This window comes from Erpetoichthys calabaricus, chromosome 15, assembly GCF_900747795.2.
Source record: "Erpetoichthys calabaricus chromosome 15, fErpCal1.3, whole genome shotgun sequence".
Classification (NCBI taxonomy): domain Eukaryota; kingdom Metazoa; phylum Chordata; class Cladistia; order Polypteriformes; family Polypteridae; genus Erpetoichthys; species Erpetoichthys calabaricus.
The window spans coordinates 91,794,441-91,820,715 of NC_041408.2; the positions used below are offsets into that span (position 1 = coordinate 91,794,441).

At 40.2% G+C, this 26,275-nt stretch overlaps 1 protein-coding gene across 1 annotated transcript in view; it reads left to right on the plus strand.

Moving 5' to 3' along the window:
* Positions 1-6,678: 6,678 nt before the first annotated feature.
* klhl31 (kelch-like family member 31) overlaps positions 6,679-26,275 on the plus strand; it is a 29,675-nt gene continuing 10,078 nt past the window's right edge. The window contains exons 1-2 of the mRNA XM_028820410.2: positions 6,679-6,823; positions 20,394-21,593. Of these exons, the coding sequence (XP_028676243.1) occupies positions 20,422-21,593 (1,172 nt within the window). The 5' untranslated portion in view covers positions 6,679-6,823; positions 20,394-20,421. The remainder of the gene's footprint in view (positions 6,824-20,393; positions 21,594-26,275) is intronic.

A 26,275-nucleotide genomic window follows, 5' to 3' on the forward strand; every position in this document is an offset into this window, starting at 1 on the left:
GTTTGATCGTACTGTAGATCCTGAACTCATAAAGATGTTTTAAATGTAAAATGCTTGGTTGTGTTGCAACAATATTTTTCAAGAACCAAGGAGCATGCATGTGGTCATCATGAATATGAAAATTTCTGTGTAGGTCATCCTTTGAGTTGCAATTAAGGAGAGGATAATGAAGGTGCGGATGTGGTAAGCACAAGAGACTTCAATACAATGTAATAACTTACTCAAATTAGTCAAGATGTTGCAGGTTATAATACAGCTTAGTAGTGAGTAGGAAGCTACAGAAAAAAAGAGTGGCCACAGAATTAATAGCACTAATCTACAAAAAAATAATTTTTGTTTGCTACTCTTTATTAAGTTTTTAACACTGATTTCATATGCTGCAGTGGGCTGGCACCCTGCCTGGGATTTGTTTCCTGCCTTGCGCCCTGTGTTGGCTGGGATTGGCTCCAGCAGACCCCCGTGACCCTGTAGTTAAGATATATAGCGGATTGGATAATTGATGGATGGATGGATTTCATATGTGAAATCGGAATTAAGCTAGCACGTCAGGTTTTTTGAGATACACATCATTGACGTTTTGACACGTTTGAATATCAATATATCAAGACAGTATCTGGAGGTTGAACTATGTCTCACCAAAATTGTTTTGAAACAAACCAGAGGACGATACCAGCATGTTCTCCACAAGTTCAGCATAATTCTCTGCTCTGTGACTGCCAAGAAAATTCTGGACAATCTACACCAGGGGTCCCCAACTCCCGGTCCGCGGCCCACTACTGGGCCGCAGAGAGAACTGCCGGCAACGGAGACTCACTCAGACTTTTCAGAACGCTTGACGGGCGCAGCTTTGCAGCGGTGCAGAGAGAGGAGAGAGACCGAGGTGAGAGAGTATTACAATAAAGTATTTTTATGATCCCGACAGTTTCCCCATATGACACGAGTCTATAGAAATCGTGTTACTACGAAGTACATTCAGCAGATGCTTTCATTACAACGAAATGACCTTGAAATGCTTGAACGAATCATCCACAGAGCAGTTAGATCTGTGGTCACAGCTCAGTTCCGCACGTTTGCACAACGATCCCCAAACAGAAACAATGTAAAAAAAATCTCTTTCTTCGAACTTTCCTCGTACTGTTTTTTTTTTTTGTTTGCTGTTTTTGTTTTCTGTGGTTTTCAGTGATTCCTTTTGCTTATTGCTTGTCAACATTTGAAAAACATCCATTGGAGTTTAACTCATTGTCACCCTCCTATAGAAACGGCAGACACGAAAAAACGATAACAGTGTTAATGTTTGTGATGTGCAATCTGTAGGAATGGCAAATGCAATGCATATGTCTTTGTTACATGTAAAAAAGAAGAAAAATCTTGGGTTGCAAACGTATGCGAACTGCTTAATAACTTTAATAATAATAGAAATGTTATGTAAATTGTGTATAAAACTGACCCCCCCCCCCCCCCCCCCCCCCCCAAATCGGTCCGTGTAAAAATTTGCATCTAATAAAGTGATCCTTGCTGTCAAAAAGGTTGGGGACCACTGGTCTACACAATTGCTCGCCATGCTGCTGATTTAGTGGGCTTCAGTTTCCTTTTGAAGTCGTCATCAAGCATCAGTTCATGGATTTCCGCACCAACAAAATCCAAGTTTTGGCTTGGATTTTTTCAAGACCAAACTTATTTCTTAAATGCTGAAATGCACTGATGTTTCTGTCCATCGCCTTGACAAAATTTTCAAATTAATGGTGAATCTAACGAACGAAATGTCCTGAAATGTAATATTATGTAAAGGAAACAGTAAAACCAACTACCTACTGCAGCGTCAAGTCTGAGTTGTGTCATTATGCGTATGAGTCATATAAGACTTGGTAATATTATTTCCGGCAATTATAAAATTAATAATTTTTAAATAACATTAATAATGTTATGTGATGAAAACCATGGAGCTGCTGCTGCTTCACCACCTGAGGCCACAGGTATGCCATGCCCTCGACCCTCTGCAGTTCGCATACCAGGAGAAGGTGGGAGCGGATGATGCCATCATCTCTATGCTACACCAATCCTTCTCCCACTTGGACAGAGGCAGTGGTGCAGTAAGAATTATGTTTCTAGACTTCTCTAGCACCTTCAGCACCATCCAACCTCTGCTCCTTAGGGACAAGCTGACAGAGATGGGAGTAGATTCATACCTGGTGGGATGGATCGTGGACTATCTTACAGACAGACCTCAGTATGTGCGTAATACATGTTACTTATATGGACTTTTTCCATGTTCATAGGGTTAGTGATCTTTAAAGATGATATCCATTTGTCTATGAAGCATATTGATAAATGGCCAGTGTACTAAATTAACAGGACATTAAAAGAACAGAGCCTTTAATCACGATTGTCTGTAACATTAGTAACATCACTGTACTTTGTCACAAGAATAGTCCAAAAACATCAAAAAGGTTTGGGGCAGCCACCTATATATTGTGCCCTGGCTGCTAATGGGTAAAGTATTGAATTCTTGACAGGTTTAAATCCAAAACAAAACTGACTTTGAATGAGAAATATGGCGGCTTTAAAGGCTGAGACAGGGAGTGACATCATCGGGACCTGAACTGGAAGTGATGTTGTCAGGACCGGATGTGACGTCATCAATGGCACTGTCACCAGAAGTGACCTCATCAATGGCCCGGGACCAGAAGTGACGACATCATTGGCGCCGCTACCTGAAGTGATGTCATCATAGGTGCTGGAAGCAGGCGGGATTTCCCGTGGATGGTCTGCAGAGGATTGAGAGAGAAAGTCAGTGCATCTCACCACCGCCTGGTCTAGCATGGTACTGCTATTTATTACTCAGGCCCTTTAGCTGCCTCCCAATCACACATGTGTGACAACTTATTCATTTCCATGCATACTTAGCACATTTGCCATCAGTGACAGCCAGGTTATTCCAGCAGCAGCAGGTGCTAATGTCATGACCTCTGGTAGTCTTCTTTCTTAGATTTTAGTCCTTTTTGTATTGTCTGTTTTGTAACATTGGTTTATTGTTTGCATATTGTTGTGCTGCCTTGGTAAGTCATGCTTTGAAGCGACAGATGCTTTTCTGAGATTGAGACATTTTTGTTCATGTGCCAATTGATGACATATTTAACATTCTCTTATTTGAGATAAGAGTTGCCTTAACGTCTTGTCAAAATTTTACTTGAAAATTAAAAGAAAAATAAACAAAGCATTGTTCCAGGTTCACAAAGCGGATCTTTGACTTTTGTTTTGTTTAAATCTAGACTGATAAGACTAGATGACGCTTGTCTTATAGTTACAGTTTCTGTTTGTGCTCAAATCTCAATCACCCAAGGCAATAATTATTGATTCACTCATATTTGTGAAGACATTCTCAATGCTGAAAGGTAGACTAATATCCACTATGGGCTATTCAAATGTATTCACACAAGCCAAAGTAATTTACAGATGACAACCAGGCTGGCAGTGTGTCATTTGATACAGAGTGGAAGTCAATGTCCCTGAAAAAAGATCCACAAAACATAATGTTGAGGACTATGAAGGAAGTGTGGGATGGAATGAAGATCATCACTGGCTGCAGCTTGAAGCGGGGTGCCACCATCGAGAGAGACGTGAAGAGAACAAACCAAATGAGCAACTTCTTTAAGAGGTTTGACCACCCTAACCCACTCTCACCTCGGAGTACTACACCCTACACCCATCCTTCTGCTGATACCAGCATAGGAGAGACATCCCCACCTACAATTATAGCAGCGCAGGTGAACAGAGAGCTGAGGAGACTTCGTGCCAGCAAAGCAGCGGGTCCAGATGGAGTATCGCCACGACTGCTGAAGGTCTGTGCGCTGGAGCTGGGGAGTCCTCTACAGCGCATCTTCAACCTGAACCTGGAACAGGGGAGAGTCCCGAGGCTTTGGAAAACATCTTGTATCACCCAAGTCCCAAAGGTATCACGTCCTAGTGAGCTGAACGACTTCCGGCCTGTCGCTCTGACGTCACATGTGATGAAGACCATGGAGTGGCTGCTGCTTCACCACCTGAGGCCACAGGTACACCATGCCCTCGACCCTCTGCAGTTCGCATACCAGGAGAAGGTGGGAGCAGAGGATGCCATCATCTACATGCTACATTGATCCCTCTCCCACTTGGACAGAGGCAGTGGTGCAGTAAGAATTATGTTTCTAGACTTCTCTAGCACCTTCAACACCATCCAACCTCTGCAACTTAGGGACAAGCTGACAGAGATAGGAGTAGATTCATACCTGGTAGCATGGATCGTGGACTACCTTACAGACAGACCTCAGTATGTGCGTCTCAGGAACTGCAGGTCTGACATTGTGGTCAGCAACACAGGAGCGCCGCAGGGGACTGTACTTTCTCCGGTCCTGTTCAGCCTATATACATCAGACTTCCAATACAACTCAGAGTCCTGCCACGTGCAAAAGTTCACTGACGACACTGCTATCGTGGGCTGCATCAGGAGTGGGCAGGAGGAGGAGTATAGGAACCTAATCAAGGACTTTGTTAAATGGTGCGACTCAAACCACCTACACCTGAACACCAGCAAAACCAAGGAGCTGGTGGTGGATTTTAGGAGGACCAGACCCCTCATGGACCCCGTGATCATCAGAGGTGACTGTGTGCAGAGGGTGCAGACCTATAAATACCTGGGAGTGCAGCTGGATGATAAATTGGACTGGACTGTCAATACTGATGCTGTGTGCAAGAGAGGACAGAGCCGACTATACTTCATTAGAAGGCTGGCGTCCTTCAACATCTGCAATAAGATGCTGCAGATGTTTTATCAGACAGTTGTGGCGAACACCCTCTTCTAGGCGGTGGTGTGCTGGGAAGGCAGCATAAAGAAGAGGGATGCCTCACGCCTGGATAAACTGGTGAGGAAGGCAGGCTTCTATTGTAGGCACGGAGCTGGACAGTTTGACATCCGTGGCAGAGCGACGGGCGCTGAGCAGACTCCTGTCAATCACGGAGAATCCACTGCATCCACTGAACAGGATCATCTCCAGACAGAGGAGCAGCTTCAGCGACAGACTGCTGTCACCGTCCTGCTCCACTGACAGACTGAGGAGATCGTTCCTCCACCACACTATGCGACTCTTCAATTACACCAGGGGGGGTAAACGTTAACATTATAGAAAGTTATTGTCTGTTTTTACCTACATTTATATTACTCTTTAATTTAATATTGTTTTTTTGTATCAGTATGCTGCTGCTGGAGTATGTGAATTTCCCCTTGGGATTAATAAAGTATCTATCTATCTATCTATCTATCTATCTATCTATCTATCTATCTATCTATCTATCTATCTATCTATCTATCTATCTATCTATCTATCTATCTATCATATAGTGCCTTTCATCTCTATCTATCTATCTATCTATCTATCTATCTATCTATCTATCTATCTATCTATCTATCTATCTATCTATCTATCTATCTATCATATAGTGCCTTTCATCTCTATCTATCTATCTATCTATCTATCTATCTATCTATCTATCTATCTATCTATCTATCTATCTATCTATCTATCTATCTATCTATCTATCTATCTATCTATCATATAGTGCCTTTAATCTATCTATCTATCTATCTATCTATCTATCTATCTATCTATCTATCTATCTATCTATCTATCTATCTATCTATCTATCATATAGTGCCTTTCATCTCTATCTATCTATCTATCTATCTATCTATCTATCTATCTATCTATCTATCTATCTATCATATAGTGCCTTTCATCTCTATCTATCTATCTATCTATCTATCTATCTATCTATCTATCTATCTATCTATCTATCTATCTATCTATCTATCATATAGTGCCTTTCATCTCTATCTATCTATCTATCTATCTATCTATCTATCTATCTATCTATCTATCTATCTATCTATCTATCTATCTATCTATCTATCTATCATATAGTGCCTTTAATCTATCTATCTATCTATCTATCTATCTATCTATCTATCTATCTATCTATCTATCGAAGAGCACATAAATCCCAGTAAGTTCCCAAATTCGTAGTCTCAAACATTTTAATAATGCCCACTAGAAGGGATCACTGTATAATACTTTTGTCATCAGATTGTGACAGTCATGCTATCTTTCCATTACTCCATCAGTTTCCTACACATAGTTTATTCGATGTCACATCTGTCTTGGCAGGAGATCCAGGACAAGACCAAAACCTGCAGGTGACTTGAAGCACACTCACCCCCCTCTCTCATAGCGTGTCAGTTTAGATTTACACATGTTATGTTCCCTCACAGCAATGAAATGGACAAAGCAGAATATCGTTTTGTGAGCCAGTGATTCGTAACAAACCATTGATTTTTGACACTTTAAGATGAATAGAAACTAACTTCTTGTTTTTGATTGAATGGCCTCGTCTTCTCAAATATTTCCTTAATGTTTTGTTTTTTTCTTTTTCGTTTATCCTTAAATACTTAAATAGTGGAGTCTGCTTAAGTTAATTTGTTTTTTTAGCTGTTGTCTTGCTGGCCACTAATTCTGTCCAAGCCAACTGCACGTGCCTTCTCCAGATGATTATCTCCAAGGAAGCTTGAAACAACAAAGGCAATTGAGTTTGGGGCTGACTTGTTAAGTCTACAGCTGCCCAGACAGAAGCCCCCCTCAGCTAGTTGACAGAGGAGGAGTTAAGTGCAAGTCAAATGCCTTGTCAGTGGCCATTCCAGTCCTCTCTCCCTCTCACTTCCCACCAGTACGAGGACTTGGAGGTATCTGTTGTTTGACATCCCTGTTCGGCCTTCTAGACATTTGAACCTCTAAAGGTGAGTCATAGCACTCTTCTTTCCTTTACTTCATCTTTTAAATTGGCTTTTGTATTTACTTGCAGTTCTGAAATAATGAAACAAACTAGTCAAAATGTCCATTTTCATTCTTTTGTAAGTACTAAGAATTTCCAAACAGTAGAATAAAGCATTTTAAACAGTATTAACTATTATTATTTAAAATATGTATTGATGTCGAGCTAAGTGATTGATCAGACTAACATGACAAAAACAAGCATGTTGCACAATCTTCGTTAGGAGGCATAGGCAAAAGGGTTCATATTTCACCTGCTTAATGATAGAAGAATTAAAATTAAAATTTTGCAGTGAAATAATACCGGCGAAAACAGGTTTCACCCGCACATTCAGGTCTCGTTCAGATTTTTCTGAAAATGTGTTAAAAATTTCACAAAGCTTCAAGTGGTTTCAACGTGAGTGCAGCTTAATAAGGAAAGCTGAGGGGGAGCACTTGAATGTTGCTATTCCTGGAGTGGATCCTGACAAACTCCAACAGATGCAACTCGTGGAATGCCATTTAGGAACAGCTGACTGACACTTGGCACATCCTAAATGTAGAAGAGGCTTCATGAAATATTAAATACACAGAGAGCTCTAAACTTATATGAGGTGCAATTTGTTTGGACAGCCTAAGAGACCAAATTGGTATTGCTTGACACGGTTTTACTTTTTATCCTTTGACTTATCCTTTGGTTTTCATTCAGTTTTACGAATGTAAAAAAACAAACCCGTGGATTTGAGTGGAGCTGGTAGCTGTGAATGGCAAACTTAATTAATTAGTACATTTGTGTTCCGGTAATTTCTAGCTTCCTTATACTAATTCTGCTGCTTAGATATTAAATCACTGGCCATTCCATCACAGCAAATGAAAAGAGTGTCATGTTCATTCTTTAATACTTTGCAAGAAATGTTAACATTGTTTTTTAGCTGATATTGTAGCTATCTTTTTAGACAGTTATTAAAAATAAATTATATTTGCAAACTTTAGTACTAGGGTGTTGTACCGTGTTAGCCATTATGGATGTAGTGAGAAGTCAAGCAAAATGACCCCTTTTATTGGATAACTAGAAAGATTACAATACGCAAGCTTACATCACGCCTGAAGAAGAGGCCTGAGTTACCTCGAAAGCATGCATATTATAATTTTTTTAGTTAGTCTTACGACCTACTCTAGACTTTTGTTTTTTAACTCTAATCTGGTGTTTAACTTAATTGAGTCCTGCCCTAATTACCCATTGCTTATTAATTAACTCACCTGGGTTATGGGTGGGGTGTAGGTTTATAAATGAAGCTTCTTTGGGTTTTAGGTCAGAGCGAAAGTGTGAGAGGAGAAGGACAGAGCGAGGTATGGAGAGTTAGCGTTGGACGGGCTGGCATTGGGTTTTTTGTTTATTAACTCTTTGAGGGCTGAATATTTTTTCTGAAAAACATAGTTTCTGAAAAGCAATGGTTTCAATCATAAATCAACATAAAACGTCTGTTGCTGCATGCTGCGGCTGCCAGTTTGCCAAGAATGTGCGGCAGACTTGCTGCCAGGCTGTTTTCATGTGGCTGGGACGGCAGCCGCAGCAGCGGTCGCGGGTGCAGTGCATTGCCTTAGGCATGTCAGCCACACAATTAGCTTGGGACCAGTCAGCTGAAGATGGAACCTCACGTTTGTTTTCGATCACTTGTATCAAAATCGGAGTCCGTCAAGTCATAGTCCATTTCAGAGATAATTGGCAAAACTTCGTCCACGGAGTAATGTAATTGTAACTAGCCATCTAAGTGATAAACTTGGATAGTATGTATCTAGCTGTAAACTTTATGAAGTTAGACAGCTATGTTAGTGTGCTCCTCCTGCCTTGTTTGTTTGGTGTACTTTTCTCCATATTTTGTGAGTTGTTTTTAAAAGATGTCATTTTGCTTGACTTTGCAAACCTTAAAATTGAAGCAAAGCATTACACACACAGCCCAGTTCAAGGTTACGATGGGCTAGAGCACCACATACAGTGCAGGAAACAGCCCTGGAAGGGTCTTCAGTCCAACTCAGGGCCCACTCACTCACACACATTCACAAATCAAAAATTAACCTAACAAACACAGGGGACGTGGGAGCAAAACCAGACCACCCAGACAACAAATGCAGGCACACAAAAGAACATTGGGAAACATCCACACAAATATGAAATGGTAACCGGGTTTGAACCCAGGACACTAAATTCACAGAGCAGAAGCACTAATCACAAAAGTACAAGGTCAGTCAGTCAGTCATTTTCCAACATGCTATGTCCTAACACAGGGTCACGGGGGTCTGCTGAAGCAAATCCCAGCCAGCACAGGGCGCAAGGCAGGAACAAATCCCCGGGCAGGGCGCCAACCCACCGCAGTGACTTAAAAGTAATTCTTTTAATATGACTTTATATTGTATTTTCATTTATACATCCATACCGTCATTTTGAAAAGAAGCTTTATTCATTAAAGTAGCCACAGAGATATATGTACATGGTACCATTTAAGCTAAAGTAAGCAATTTAAGATTTTCTGATGATTTATAAAAAAATATTTTGGTGGTTTGCATATTTTTAGTTTTGGCTGTTGGCCATCTAGAAATTTTTGTTGCCTCGTGCCATATGTTACTTTGGCCTCCTGACAATTATGTAATGGAAAAAGTAGGTTTAAAAAAACCAAATGAATGAATGCTCATTTGCATATGATATTGGTAAAGTCTGAAATAATGTGAATTACATAAACTTTAATCCAGCTCTTTTCTCAAGAAAGTGGCTCAAGTATCACACATACAACCAAATATAAAAGAGCGCAAATATAGAAATTCAGTCAAATGCAGAAATACCAAAGAAAAACACACAGCACAAAAGAAACGTTTGATAACAATTTGAAATAAAGAAGTCCTTTTCATAATCGGGTACTGTCATGTGCCTCTAGGATGGGCTCCAGCTCGCTGTAACTCTATAATGGAAAATATTAATAAAGTTGGTATGTCATGAAATCACAACAGGTATTTTTACATATTGCACTTTTTATTATACAAAAACTGAACTAAATAAAAAAGGGAAAATGATGAAACTTGCAGTACAAAGAAAAATAGCTATAAAAATAAATAAAATAACTAAGATAGATAGGAAAGGCACTATATGATAGATTATAACTTTATTTGTTCCAAGAGGGAAATTTAGCTTATTACAGGAGCTAAATAAATAAATATTATAACATTGACCTTTAAGATAGAGAATGAAAAAAAGAAAATAACTAAACAAAATTCTATTTGAATACCCAAAATTTATAAAACAAATCCATACAATAGCACACTTATATTATAGCACAAATCTATTATATAGTGCATTATCTATCTATCTATCTATCTATCTATCTATCTATCTATCTATCTATCTATCTATCTATCTATCTATCTATCTATCTATCTATCTATCTATCATATAGTGCATTATCTATCTATCTATCTATCTATCTATCTATCTATCTATCTATCTATCTATCTATCTATCTATCATTAATCAGCCTTCATTTTACAACACGTTTATCTATATACCACAAACAAACATTATCTGTTCTCATGTGTCCCTTCAATATTCTGCTGTTACTCATTTTTTAAACAAACCACAGTAAGTGCACTCCAAATGAGGAAGATGAGTGTCCATATCTAAAGTGACAAATCCCTCAATGACTAACTGACAAGAAAGTCTTGGCTGTTTGCAGATAACCTAAGTGTAAAGATCACTAATAAATCTGTATCACTGAAAAGTTAGTTTAATCATAAAAAATCAGAGCAATCCACGATGATGTTTTACATTTAATCGTTGAAAAGAGCAATCTTATTGCCAGTCTATGGCAGTGGGGGAATGTCAGAAATAGCAGCGTGTTCAAAGTGTTCAAGTCTGCGACACTGTGCTTTAAATTCAGCTCCTTTTTTTAATCTTCCCTCCTGCATTGTTCTTTATTAGTTTACAAGTCTGACTTGCTCCTGCACAGTTATTTCCCTGGTAATTTTAACCTTTCATTCCAATTCACGAGTACGTCACTAGTATTCTGGACATTTCGCTGTTCCTGTATGTCCTATCATGATAACTCTGGTATTCATTCTGTGAGAAACATGAAATGGCTTGCAGAATGAAGTACTACAAGTGCTTCTATAAATACAAAGTGAGAAGAAATTAAGTAAATGTACCTTATCCAATAATACATTTCAGTTATTTCATACCCCCAATTCAGATTTTAAATGTTTAATTAATTAACTCATGTAAGCCAATACTGCGGTGGGTTGGCACCCTGCCCAGGATTGTTTCCTGCCTTGTGCCCAGTGTTGGCTGGGATTGGCTCCAGCAGACCCCCGTGACCCTGTGTTTGGATTCAGCGGGTTGGAAAATGGATGGATGGATGGATGTAAGCCAATATTTTATAAATTCATTCGTTTATATTCTAAGTGGAAAGATTGATTTTTCCTTTATATATATTTCATGTATTTGTTCACCTCGATCCTTCATTGTCTGTATATGTGGAAGAAGACTCTTACTTGCTATTTCTTTCTCTCCTGATGATAAAAGGACTCTGACAAATATCCTTTAGTTCCCTTCCAATGAAAATCTAGCATGCCAAGCCTCAGATGTAAAGGGTGCATTCCCTTCAAACAAATTTTCAGAACATATTGACAGGGTGCCATTATCACAATGCTGTACCTGCTGAATTCTATGTGAGAAATAGGAACTAAACCTCCAAAAGATGGTGCATGGGAGCAAAATGTCATTTTAAACCCTATGTAACAGAACAGAGAGGCCATTGGTGTCACGGCTCTGTCATTATTGTAGAATTTTCTTTATTTGTACTGCATATTCTGCATATCCTGTCCTGTGAGGTAGAGGCACGAGTGACTATCTGACAACCCAACTCCACTGGGAGGCTTTGGCTTACTAAGGCCCAAAACAAGGAACTAGATTTCTAAGTTCCAAACAATCTCATTTATGTCCCCAAAACTACAAAAATACCCTCTTAGTAAAAGGTACCACCAAAACCTTTGGCTAGGAGGAACAAGGCCAACATTATAAATGGAAGAATTTATTTACAAATAACAAGATTAAGTAAAGGGTCAAAAAAGGTCTAAAAAATCAATCCACGGTGTCACAAGTCCCAGTACGCAATTCTAATAATAATATCTACAAGACTGAAGCAAAGAAATCCAAGAACCAGAAATTCCGATACCTACAATAAATAATACACTAAATATAATTTCAACATAAAAATTTAACCCAGGGCCGTAACCCTGTCTGAACCATAACATAATCAACAAATCTCTTCTTCCTAGCGTTACTCCCATGCGATTGCAGACGTCTGCAATGTCTCCTCCATTTGGCGTGATCCAGGGCATCCTCCGGGGCAACACCGGTGATTTTCATGTCAACAAATCCACATGTCTAATAATACAAAAACGAAAATCTTAGCCATACACACTCAAAAGCATGTATACAGTGTGTGTGTGTGTGTACAGAATATATAGTGTCTGTTAAGATATCACTGGAATGTAACCAATTTAAATGGAATCACCAGGGGCCTCATGCATAACGCCATGTGTAGAATTCACACTAAAGCATGGCGTACGGACAAAAGCGGAAATGTGCGTATGCACAAAAAAATCCAGATGCATAAATCTTTGAATTCGACAACTTCCACATTCTTCCACACCATAAATCCCGGTCAGTGTGAAAAGTAATGCACGTGCACATGCCTGCTACCACACCCCAAACTCCTCCCAGAATTACGCCTCTTTGAATATGCAAATCAATATAAATAGCCCTTAAGCTCATAGTTCTTTGAAAAGGCAATGGCAAAAGCATGGGGGGAAAATAGAAGAATTTCAGCTAATACCAAGTGGATGAAAGGGAAAAACGTACTATTTTTTGGTTTAAACAGTGATATAATCAACAAAAGGAAGTTGATCGAGTGACATAGAGTGTCGGAGAAAGTCGAAAGCTCAAGTTCACAAAGTCACACAGTGCCCGAAATAAAAAAGTTGTAACATATCAAAGTCACCGTGAAAAGGCAAGTCGTAGCCCACAATCTGAGTGTCATATGAAAGCTTAACCCTTTAACCGCCAACTCCCTAAATATTCCCCACGCCAGGCGAAATCTGAACAATTTTCGTTTTTTTTACTTTTTTACATTTTTTTTTACATTTTTTTACATTTATTCAACTAGTATTGACCACTAAATGTTGTGCAAGTTCTAGAAATGGGCAAACACATAATAAAACACAAAATGTACCTTTTCTCAGGCTTCTGGATTTATTGTCTACTACAAAACGGAACAGTCAAAAGTAATTCAAAAGTCAAAAGTAGTTCAGTCAATCATAGTTTCATTCCCAGTATTTGAGTTTGCTGTGCCACAGGCCAAAGCAGGGAACTGCACAAAGTCCTGGATTGCTGGGACACTTTGAGCAGAAGGTCTTGACGTCTCTACGCTGACCCTTCTTTGAACAGACACGACAGCGTTTTTCTGAAAGTCCAAAGTCCTTACATTCATCTGGCAACACTGCTGAAATACTACTCATAGGATCCTCTTTGCCAGTGTATACACGAAATCTATAAATGTAACCTGAATTCTCAGCTAAGCAAAACATCTTGATACCAAACCGTGCCCTTTTCAATGGTAGATACTGTCGAAACTGTAAGCGGCCCTTCCACAACAATAAACTTTCATCAACTGTAACTGACTGTCCTGGCATGTAGGGCAACTGAAATGCTTCAAATAAATGGTCAATCAAAGGACGTAGCTTGAACAAGCGGTCGCGGTTTGGATCTTTCTTATCTGGCTCATTTCTGTTGTCATTCAAATGAAAGAATTTCAGCAGCAAAGAGAATCGGTTACGTGTCATGACAGCTGCAAAAATAGGTGTTGCATACATAGGATCTGTAGACCAGTACATCTCAATATCTGGTTTTCTGATTATTCCCATCAACATCAAAATCCCAATGAATTTTTTCATTTCATTTTCATCAGTGTCTACCCAAGCACGAACACGGGAATGTGGAGGTAAATTGGGATTTTTCTCAATAAACTGTGCTGCATACAGATTTGTCTGATGAACAAAATGTATGATCAAATCAGGTGACACAAACAGCTCATAAAACTGCTCAGCAGTGTAATTGTTTACATCAACAGTAAAGCCACACGTTGCCTCAAATGGATGCAGAAAAGGTAGTTCACCTCGGGCAGCAGTCCAGTTGAGATGCTGGGGATACACCCACTCATCGCCGTCATCCGATGCGCCGTCATTCACAGTATCATGCAGCGCACGTTGCTGCTCATCATTGTCGCTAAAATCTTCTTCACAACTGCTACAATCATGATCAGAACTGTCCAAAATCGCCTGCAAAGCCTCACTTGAAGTCAGTTTACATTTCGCCATATTCATAGCTGTTACATGCGAATCACGTCACATGACCGGCCAAAACAACCACAGACTTGTCGAAATACAACGTAGTAATAATACCCACGCCAAACTGTCAGTTGTACTACGTGCCAGGCATTCACATAACCACAGGCAAATGTGCTGGATAATTCCGGCAGTATGGCGTTAGCAATAAAACAACGATGCCGGATATATCCGGCAGAGGGCGGTTAAGGGGTTAATAGGTTACAGAAAAAAAAAAAATAGGCACACAGTGAGAAAAAAGCTCGAAATGTCAACTTTAATCTCGAAATTTCCACTTTAATCACGTAGTTTATTTTGTCATTAAAGTAGAACATCATAAACTTCATCTTAAAATCGTTTAATTTGCTAGTTTCTCAAATCCCATCGTAACTAAAGTAGCACATTAAATGTTTCATTTTGTATTTGTCCTTCTATGTGTGTGAATCACTACGTGCATCTTAAACAGACTTTCTCTTCCTCTGACAGGACACAGAATCCATTACATTCGTGATATTACAGCTCTCTGAATAATTTAAATACTGAAATGTATACTTGATATCACTTTCATGATGATAGGAGGTAAAGCATGTTATTAAACATGGGAACATAGCGGCACAGTGATAGTGACGAGCTGGCGCCTCGTCCAGAGATTGTTCCTGCCTCCTGCAAGATGCTTGCTCCACGACCTTCGATGAAATCATTTATTGCAGCAGTACTGTCTCTTTCAAATATACTAACCCACAATTCCTGTCCTTCCTTTTCTTTCTCCAAGTAACCAATTACCACAGAAACAGCTCTGCAATAACCGTTAAGCCATCTGTAAGCTTAGAACGCCGATTCTTCAAAAGTTTTAAGGAACATTGAAATATCTTCGTAGTACATGTAATTATTCTATCCATCTATCCTTACAGTGTCTTGTTAACCCCAGTATGAATACAGCGCAGGGCAGAAACAATCCCTGAACGGGATGCCAGCTCGTCGCTACCGCTGTCCACCGTGTCCTCACATGTTTAATTATTAACAATATAGGTTATTTAAATGATGTTAACATTTTATCTGTATAATGCAATAAACATATTTTGCTGCATTTCATCTTAAAAATGATATCATCATCATATGTAAATATGCACTTTATAAAGTGGCTCAGGTTGCGCAATATTATAACTGTAATGCAAGTTTACAGTGAGGTAATTGTACTTATAAGTACAAACAGTTCTACAAGGAGCACTTGATGGACAGATTGAGTGCATTTATAGTTCTTGGGATGAAACTGTTTCTGAACTGTGAGGTCCGTACAGGAAAGACTCTGAAGCGTTTGCCGTATGAGAGCAGTTCAAATAGAGCATGGCTGAGGCAGTGTGTGCTTGATGCTGTATACCGATAATTCTCTTTCAGATCAGCTGCTGTAGAGCTGTGATTCCACACTCGGGTACAGTGATATAAATACTTGAGAGTAACAACGCTAAAGCAGCCATGGTATTTGGAATAGTTTGGCTATTCCGTGGACCATTATACTGTTAGAGTTTAATTACAATCAAATGCCTTAAATTAATAAACAATATGTGGTTAATTTCAGTGTATTTGATAAAGCTGTGTCGGGGATATGGATCTAAAAAACAAAGCAATCACACACTAGGCCTGGCTATTATTTTAGGCTTCTTTGGGCTTGTCTGATAGGTTGGTGAACTTCACAGATTTTGCTGTCTTCCCATATTCTATGTCCTCGCTCCCTCTTCTCCAGTAAGCTTTTACTAGTCCAATAAACCATACCATAGGATGATTCATTTGTCCTATAGGTTATTGGAGGAACTTTTACAAACTTTCACCCAGAGTACCCTGATCTCTTTTGTCTTTTTGTCGTTCCACTTTATTACACATATTTTATGGACTTATTTGTTGTGATTTCTTTGTATGTGTGGATTACTTGGGTTGTTACCCAACATCTCCTGAATTCATGTCAATAGCTCCATTAGAAATATACTTACTGAAAATAAAGTTGACGTGTTCAATACTTCTTTTCCCTGCTGTACAGCCAGAGAGAAGGCTCAGGAGTAGTGGTATCATGGTGGCCCTGCCTCCCGGGGCTCCACCTACAAAGATCAAGGAATAGCTGAACATTTAAACAGACAGAACATAATGTGACATAATGTCTACGCCTCTAGAGGGCATAGCAGCCACTCAACCCGACACAGACAGACACTAGAGGCACACTTATAAAAGTCCACGCTCTTTATTTTCTTTTCAGTGCAGCACACAGTGCAAAAAGCACCACAAATAGCTCCCAATTACTCAGCACTTTTCCTTTCCTTCTTCAGTGCCGCCTCCATTCCTCTCTCGCAAGCTCGTCCTCTGCCACCCGACTCCGGCTCCGGGATGTGCTCCAGGTGCTCCCAGATGACCTTCCTGCAGCACTTTTTTCTGTGGAAGCACTCCCAGGTGTACCTGGTTCCTGTTCTGGCAGCACTTACTGGTGTGACAAAAGTGTTGCAGTGCAGTCCATGGTTCCGGAACCATCCTGGCGCTTCTAAGCTCCGTGGCCCCCATTCAATCCTGAGGGGCTGCCCTCTTGCATCCCGGGGATGGACTTGCCCCTCTCCTGGTCCCCTGCTTCTCCTGGCCTCCCGGTGGGCAACGTCACATTAATCTATAATAATAAAAGGCAAAGCCCTCACTGACTGACTCACTCACTGACTGACTGACTGACTGACTCATCACTAATTCTCCAACTTCCCGTGTAGGTGGAAGGCTGAAATTTGGCAGGCTCATTCCTTACAGCTTACTTACAAAAGTTAGGCAGGTTTCATTTCGAAATTCAAAGCGTAATGGTCATAACTGGAACATATTTTTTGTCCATACACTGTAATGGAGGAGGCGGAGTCACGTATCGCGTCATCACGCCTCCTACGTAATCACGTGAACTAAAAACAAGGAAGAGATTTACAGCACGAGTCACACGCGGGAACGAAGGTAAATGACGTTAATTTTTGACTGTCTTTTAATACTGTGTAAGCATACATATTAACACATGTGCAATTAAACGTGTGCATTTACGGGGTGATTTCTCAGGCTTAAAAGCTCACCTTTTATCAAACGCGGGAACAAAGGTAACTGACGTTGTTCACTGTCTTTTAATACTGTGTAACCATACATATTAACACATGTGCAATTAAACGTGTGCATTTACGGGGTGATTTCTCAGGCTTAAAAGCTCGCCTTTTATTAAAAAGGTAAATGCAAAACTATTTTCAATCAGTTTATTGAAACGCTCCCGTTAAGGATTGCAATAACATATTCGCGAGATAAAAGAACGAAGTAGGGGGAAATGGAGGAAGAGCCGGAAACAGCAAAGAGCAAAAAATTAATTAAACAATTGAGAACGGAGCGAGTGAAGCATACAAGCATGTTCATAAGGGAAACAAAGCACGGTGTAAAACGTAAGTTTAAATTAAGTTTATAGAAACGCTCCCGCTGCGGATTGCAATAACATATTCGCGAGATAAAAGTTTAATGAGAAGACACGAGGTATAAACGAACCACACGCCGTGGCGCAACGTTAGGGGCAACAGTTTCAACCATTCTATGATCTGCTTCTCGCAACTGAAAGACGGCACATGGCGGATGTTAGCCGACTTGCTGACCGCAACGTTAGGGGCTTCAACTATGGCGCTGACGCCACATCTCAGTGCCAACACTTTGCAGACTCTACTTAAAAGACACGCCCTCCTCACTGGACAGTTAAAAAGACCAATCAAACTAATGATGACATCAAGTATTACCCAATCAAAAGTAGGAAAGGAGGCATCTTCATAAAATGCGTGTGGGATGATTTGCATGACACGCTGCTTTAAAAAAAAAATGATAAAAAAAATACGGGATAAATCCCGTCCAGTATTGATTCAAAACGGGACGCGCAATTTCATTCTCAAACGCGGCACGATTCCGTATTTTAAAGGACGGGTGGCAACCCTACAGTGCCAGGTAACCACCCATACAATCAGATTGTGATTCAGACTAGGAATGCAATGAATGTAATTACCCCGATCTACATACAAGGCGAAAGTCTTGCAACATTCAAAGATGATGGTTTTGGGATAATTAGGACTTATTAAGTACACCATGGAACATAAAAGAGCTTATGAAGCCTTGAACCGAAAAAAGCAAGATCTCAGAGATCGTAAAAAAAAAAAAGGAGGTAATGTCGTTTTACTCGCTGTACATTTTAGTCAAACATTACCAGTTGTTCCACGAGGGAGACCAGCAGATGAACTCAACGCGTGTTTAAAATCCATGCTTCTCCCACGCTCGGTTATATGTCACGTGTTCTCCGGTAGGTACACCAAAAAATGTATACATTTAAGCATGTAATGGGCAAACAAAAAATGAGGTATACCCGAAGGCACTGCAGTAGTACTCAATGTAACTTTACTTCTTAAATGTTAATGTTTTACTGTTTAATAATTTATACGCTTCTTATATATTGTTCAAATTCTTTTATCAAAATACCAGTGACAGCGCAATGCACGATAACATAGAGTGAATACACCATACGCATCTGCCCACGGCCGCCCTGGTGTGCGCAGATAGGAGTTGATTCTAAAATAAAATAAACATAAAAAGAGTAATACAATCATCACCTATAAAGCGGATAGCAGACGTGACGTATTATATGTGTACCACATTTCAAGTCAATAGGTGAAACGGTTTGCAAGCTACAGGTGATTTAAAATCCTGGACAGACCAACGAAAAGCCACGGTAGCAAATTATAGAAGAACATTTTACTGTTTAATAATTTATATTTATATGAAATGTGCTTCTTATATATTACTTCATATTCTCATATGATAATGATGTTAATGTTGTTTATATTGATTTCTATGTTATTGTAAGTGCATCTATGTGTGTATATGTATGTATATATGTATGTATGTGTATATATATATATATATATATATATATATATATATATATATATATATAAAAAATATATATATCTAAAAAATATATATATAAAAAATATATGTGTATATGTATATATAATATATCTGTATATGTGTGTATATGTGTGTGTATATGTGTATATGTATATATATATGACAGCAACACTCATAACAATGACAACACAATTACATTGACAATCATGTTACGTTATTTTTAAAATGTTTCCTTTACTTTTTCATAACCTCTTTAACACACTACTTCTCCGCTGCGAAGCGCGGGTATTTTGCTAGTTATCCATATTACTAACCGAGAATGGTAAACCGGAAGGCACGGACCCAGGTACACGGCGATGGACGCAGGAGACATAGTGAACAGGCGGCGACAGCGCGCGTCTCATAAACCGCCAGCGAAGTGTGATCCACCGCGCACGAAGGAGTCACCGCTCAAAAATGAAAGAGCTCTTGACGTGAATGAGAAATGAAGCACCAATGCGCCCATAGCTAACGACTACCGACACGGACACACAAAAAAGAGGATTCTGCGCTGCAGCCCAGATTCAAACGGAAGAGGCTACGGAGGCCCCACAGGTCCACAAAGATAGTACGGAAGGCGCAGGCGTCACCGCCATATTGTGAGTGGCACTACTGCAGAGTGAAGTTAGGAATAATGTGCTGCTTGGGATTGTACAAAACAGCTCGACTAACGGAGCTACAAACACGAGCCCGCATGGATAAAGAAAATAAACGTGGGTGCCTACTACGCGCGTCTGAAACCGCGGAAGCAAAACTGTCTCGGCTCCAGAACCAAACAGCTCGACTAACAGAGCTACAAAAACGCGCCAGCATGGACAAATACAATGAACATAGGTGCCTACAACGCGCATCTGAAACTGTGGAAGCAAAGCAGGCACGGGGGGTTGGTGAGCGAAGCGAGCAGGGGGCGAAGCCCCCTAGTACAATTACAAATGAAACCAATAGAAATAACAAATGAACATGAAAAAAATAATAGCAAAAATAAAACAAAATGCACATCAATTGCAGCTGATACATAACATTGTGTATTTGTGAGTTCAAATGTATAAAATGATTTACTTCTCCCTTGTATTTTGGATCTTCTTGCACGTCAGATTGTTATGATAACGTAATGAATGAATATCAGCTCTTATTCAATTACCTTCCATTGTCTTGCAGGTCTTGGCTGTGATCTAAAATTGCAGTCATGGCACCAAAAAAGAAGAGCGTCAAGAAGAATAAAGCGGACATCAATGAGATGACAATCATTGTTGAGGACGGTCCTTTGAGCAAACTAAATGGGCTTAACACACTCTTAGATGGGGGAAATGGCTTCAGCTGCATCTCCACAGAAGTTAGCGACACATCCTATGGGCCAAACTTCATGGATGGCCTCAGCAAAATGAGGCAAGAAGGCTTCCTGTGCGACTTAACAGTCGCCACCAAAACAAAATCTTTTAGCGTTCACAAAGTGGTGATGGCTTCCTGCAGTGAGTATGTTCATAATGTGCTAAAGAAGGATCCCTCCAGTCAGAAACTGGACCTCAATGATGTCTCCCCTGTTGGTCTGGCTACAGTTATTACGTACGCCTACTCTGGCAAGCTTACCTTGTCACTGTACACCATCGGCAGTATCATTTCAACTGCTATCTTTCTTCAAATCCATAGCTTGGTAAAAATGTGCTGTGATTTTTTGATACAGGAAATCAGTGTGGAGAATTGCATGTACGTGGCAAACATTGCAGATACCTATGGACTTAAAAACACCAAAGAGGCAGCCCAGAAGTTCATCAGGGACAATTTTATCGAGTTTTCCGAAACTGAGCAGTTCTTGAAACTCACCTATGAGCAGATCAATGATTTCCTCCAAGACGACGCTCTACACTTGCCTTCAGAAATCACAGCATTCCAAATAGCAATGAAATGGCTGGATTTTGACGCAAAAAGGGAGAAGTACGCGGCTGACCTGCTGGCCAATATTCGCTTTGGCACAATCTCTGCGCAAGATTTGGTCAGCTTTGTCCAGAGCGCTCCGAGAATGATGCAGAACACGGAATGCCACAGACTTCTTGTTGATGCCATGAATTACCACCTGCTTCCATATCAGCAGAACTCCTTGCAGTCCAGAAGAACAAAAGTACGAGGTGCCCTCCAAGTCTTGGTCACCGTCGGTGGCCGTCCAGCATTGACAGAAAAGTCACTCAGTAGAGATGTTGTGTTCAGGGACCCAGAGAACAACTGGAGCAGACTGACTGAACTACCCGCCAAGAGTTTTAATCAGTGCGTTGCCGTCATGGATGGATTCCTTTACGTGGCAGGAGGTGAAGACCAGAACGATGCCAGGAACCAGGCCAAGCATGCCGTTGGTAATTTCTGCAGGTAACGTTTTCTTTTTGCTGACTTTTTGCTTTACAGGCTCAGTCTTGTGGGACTGCCATAGCTGCTGGTTTTTATTCCAACCAACTTCACAAAAATGATTCCATACTTATTTTGAATTGATCTCATAATTTAGCTATGAGCCCACATATGAGGTGAGACACAAAAATAACCAGATTGGCAAAAATCTTTATGTATAATACGCTACCGTGGCTGTTTGTATGTCTGTCCAGGATTTTAAATCACCTGTAGCTCACAAACCGTTTGACCGATTAACCTGAAATTTGCTACTCGTATACTACGTGATGTCTACTATCTGTTTGCGGGGTGATGATTGACCTCCAAAGTTATTCCTCTTTTTATTTTTATTTAATTTTATTGTAGAATTAACTATTGGCAGCAGCCAGCAAAGCAGCCGCATGGCGCATGCGTACGGGCGCCATTCTCCTCCCTCCCACCTTTGCCGTCACTTACTCTACCTCTCCATATCTCAAATCATTTTTGAGGCAGATTGTAGACTGAAGTGCCAGTTTAAGTGAGAAATTAAGGAAAATGTACTCAGTAATTGCAACACAAACACGGACTTAATCAGTTTTAACGTGAAAAGATGCCGACGGAAGAAGAGAAGAAGCGGGCCGCTCAGGTAGAGAAAAGACAAGCTGCTCAGTAAGCAGCAAACGCGTCAACCTCTGAGCAAACGAATGTTAAACGTACAGAGAAAGAAAGAGGAGGAAAACTCTAAGTCATGTGTATTCACTCCACGTTATCCTGCAGTGTGTCCTTACTGGGAAAATCTATTTCTTGATGAATTACCGCATTCTAAAGCTTGTCACCTTCTATATACTCCCCCTCCTGATCTCTACACCGCCCCATACGTATCTTCCATTGATGGAAACAGCGCTGGATGTCTTCTTGCTTGAGGCTCTTCAGACAGGCTTGACGTTTCTCTCTTCACTTTCACCCACTGAAGTAAAATGTCTTCCCTTCACGTCACTTTTGATTTTCTGGAACAAGTAAACATCACAGGGAGCTAAATCAGGCGCATAGGGAGGAGGATCGAGGACAGGAATGTTTTTGTCAGTCAAAAACTGCTTTATATAATAATAATAATAATAATAATAAGTTTTATTCACAGCGCTTCATCACTTTTTCCACATTTTGTTATGTTATAGCCTTATTCCAAAATGGATTAAATTCATTTTTTTCCTCAGAATTCTACACACAACACCCCATAATGACAATGTGAAAAAAGTTTACTTGAGGTTTTTGCAAATTCATTAAAAATAAAAACACTGAGAAATCCCATGTCCATAAGTATTCACAGCCTTTGCTCAATACTTTGTCGATGCCCCTTTGGCAGCAATTCCAGCCTCAAGTCTTGTTGAATATGATGCCACAAGCTTGGCACACCTATCCTTGGCCAGTTTGGCCCATTCCTCTTTGCAGCACCTCTCAAGCTCCATCAGGTTGGATGGGAAGCGTCAGTGCACAGCCATTTTAAGATCTCTCCAGAGATGTTCAATCAGATTCAAGTGTGGGCTCTGGCTGGGCCACTCAAGGACATTCACAGAGTTGTCCTGAAGCCACTCCTTTGATATCTTGGCTGTGTGCTTAGGGTCGTTGTCCTGCTGAAAGATGAACCGTCACCCCAGTCTGAGGTCAAGAGCGCTCTGGAGCAGGTTTTCATCCAGGATGTCTCTGTACATTGCTGCTGTCATCCTTCCCTTTATCCTGACTAGTCTCCCAGTCCCACAGCATGATGCTGCCACCACCCTGCTTCACTGTAGGGATGGTATTGGCCTGGTGATGAGCGGTGCCTTGTTTCCTCCAAACGTGATGCCTGGCATTCACACCAGAGAGTTCAATCTTTGTCTCATCAGACCAGAGAATTTTCTTTCTCATGGTCTGAGAGTCCTTCAGGTGCCTTTTGGCAAACTCCAGGCGGGCTGCCATGTGCCTTTTACTAAGGAGTGGCTTCCGTCTGGCCACTCTACCATACAGGCTTGATTGGTGGATTGCTGTAGAGATGGTTGTCCTTCTGGAAGGTTCTCCTCTCTCCACAGAGGACCTCTGGAGCTCTGACAGAGTGACCATCATGTTCTTGGTCACCTACCTGACTAAGACCCTTCTCCCCCGATCACTCAGTTTAGATGGCCGGCCAGCTCTAGGAAGAGTCCTGGTGGTTTCGAACTTCTTCCACTTACAGATGATGGAGGTCACTGTACTCATTGGGAACTTCAAAGCAGCAGAAATTTTTCTGTAACCTTCCCCAGATTTGTGCCTCGAGACAATCCTGTCTCGGAGGTCTACAGACAATTCCTTTGACTTCCTGCTTGGTTTGTGCTCTGACATGAACTGTCAACTGTGAGACCTTATATAGACAGGTGTGTGCCTTTCCAAATCAGGTCCAGTCAACTGAATTTACCACAGGTGGACTCCAATGAAGCTGCAGAAACATCTCAAGGATGATCAGGGCAAACAGGAGGCACCTGAGCTCAAGTTGGAGCTTCACGGCAAAGGCTGTGAATACTTATGTACATGTGCTTTCTCAGTTTTTTTTATTTTTAATAAATTTGCAAAAATCTCAAGTAAACTTTTTTCACATTGTCATTATGGGGTGTTGTGTGTAGAATTCTGAGGAAAAAAATGAATTGAATCCATTTTGGAATAAGGCTGTAACATAACAAAATGTGGAAACAGTGATGCGCTGGGAATACTTTACAGATGCACTGTATATAGCGCCTTTCATACACTCAAGGACACTTTACAATTCAATACACACATTAACAAGACAGTAGAAATTACATACACGAAAAAGAATAATACTCATTGAAAAGATGTGTTTTTAACAGAAGTTTGAAATTAATAATTGATTTTTCCTCTTGAAGGCTGAGAGGGAGAGAATTCCAAATTTTAGGGGCCATCACTCTGAAAGCTCTGCCACCTGTAGTTACTAGCCTGTATTTAGGTACAGTGAGTAACTTAGCGTCTGATGATCATAATGCATGAGCAGGAGTGTAAGGAAGCAGCAGCTCCGACAGATAATGAGGGGCTAACCCATGAAGGGTTTTAAAGGTGAGAAGAATAATTTGATATTTAATTCTTGAAGAAACTGGTAACCAATGCAAATCATAGAGGACAGCAGTGATGTGAGCAGATTTTTTAGTGTGTGTAAGTAAACAAGCAGCAGAATTCTGAACGTACTGTAATCTATTGATATACTAGCTGATTACCCAGTGGCTTCGCTCACTGAGTGCAAGGGAACAAAATAAAATGCAGTATTTATAAAATAAGTTTGTTAATTACCAATTTTATTCTTCAACAAATAAAGAGCATTTACAATAACATAGAAATCAATATAAACAACATTAACATCATTATCATATGAGAATATGAAGTAATATATAAGAAGCACATTTCATATAAATATAAATTATTAAACAGTAAAATATTTTGATAAAAGAATTTGAACAACATATAAGAAGCATATAAAATATTAAACAGTAAGAGAATTTGAATGACCTGTGGTGGGTTGGCGTCCTGCCCGGGTTTGGTTCCCTGCCTTGTGCCCTGTGTTGGCTGGGATTGGCAACAGCAGACCCCCGTGACCCTGTGTTCGGATTCAGCGGGTTGGAAAATGGATGGATGGAATGATGGAATTTGAATGACATATAAGAAGCGTATCAATTTTTAAACAGTAAAACATTAACATTTAAGAAGTAAAGATACATTACCCAGACTGTCTGGTAGCAGCCATGGTGCCAAACGACGTCATGTGAAAATACGAATTGTATTTCCTAATGTTCTGTAGAAAATGAGTTGAATGTGGATTTGCGCCAGAAATAAGAGACAACAACAGGTGGGTGGCTTGAAGGTGTTCATTTCACCATGCCGCCTGAACAACACACCCCATGTGATTCAAATTTAAACTTCTTTGCTTGGCAGTACTCACACACAATGTCCATTTCTCCTATTGTAACTTTTGGATGTAGGCAATAATCTTTTTCAATGTTATAATTGAATCCCTCCATTTACAGACCCTGACACCTGTGTGACGTGGTAGCCTGTGAATACTGCATCCGTCGAATTCGATTCTGTTCAGCACATTGTTCGATTGTTTGTGAGGCCCTCAATTGTGATTGTCGTATACGTTAAACAGCAAGCCTTCTCTCTCGATCTGCTTCTGTCGCACTTTCTCTGTGTAACCTGACTCTTTTTGTCGATGTTGACGGTTCCCCAAGTTCCCCAAAAAATTGTTTTTTTGGTGGCATTGTGGGTATCTGAAATTTTAAAAAGTGTATTATAATATGTTCTGTGGTCATACGTAATCTCCGTTTCAAACGCTCATACGTAATTTCCGTTTCAAACACGAAAAGAATTTTATATATATATAGATTTAGTTGGGAGGCCATAAAACAGAAAAAGCAGCACGATCATTTCACCGTTGTGATGTTTTCATCTCTCCGAGACGAGCGTGGGTGACCTGGGCGTTGAACATCGTCCACATTTTCTTATCCTTCCTTGAAACATTTGTGCCAATCAAAAACTTGTGTGCGAGACAAACTGTGATCACCGTATGCTGTTTTTATCGTATCATAAGTTTCATAAGTTTCTGTATCCATTTTGTTCAGTTTCGCAAGAATAACAACAACATCATTTATTTCTATAGCACATTTTCATACAAA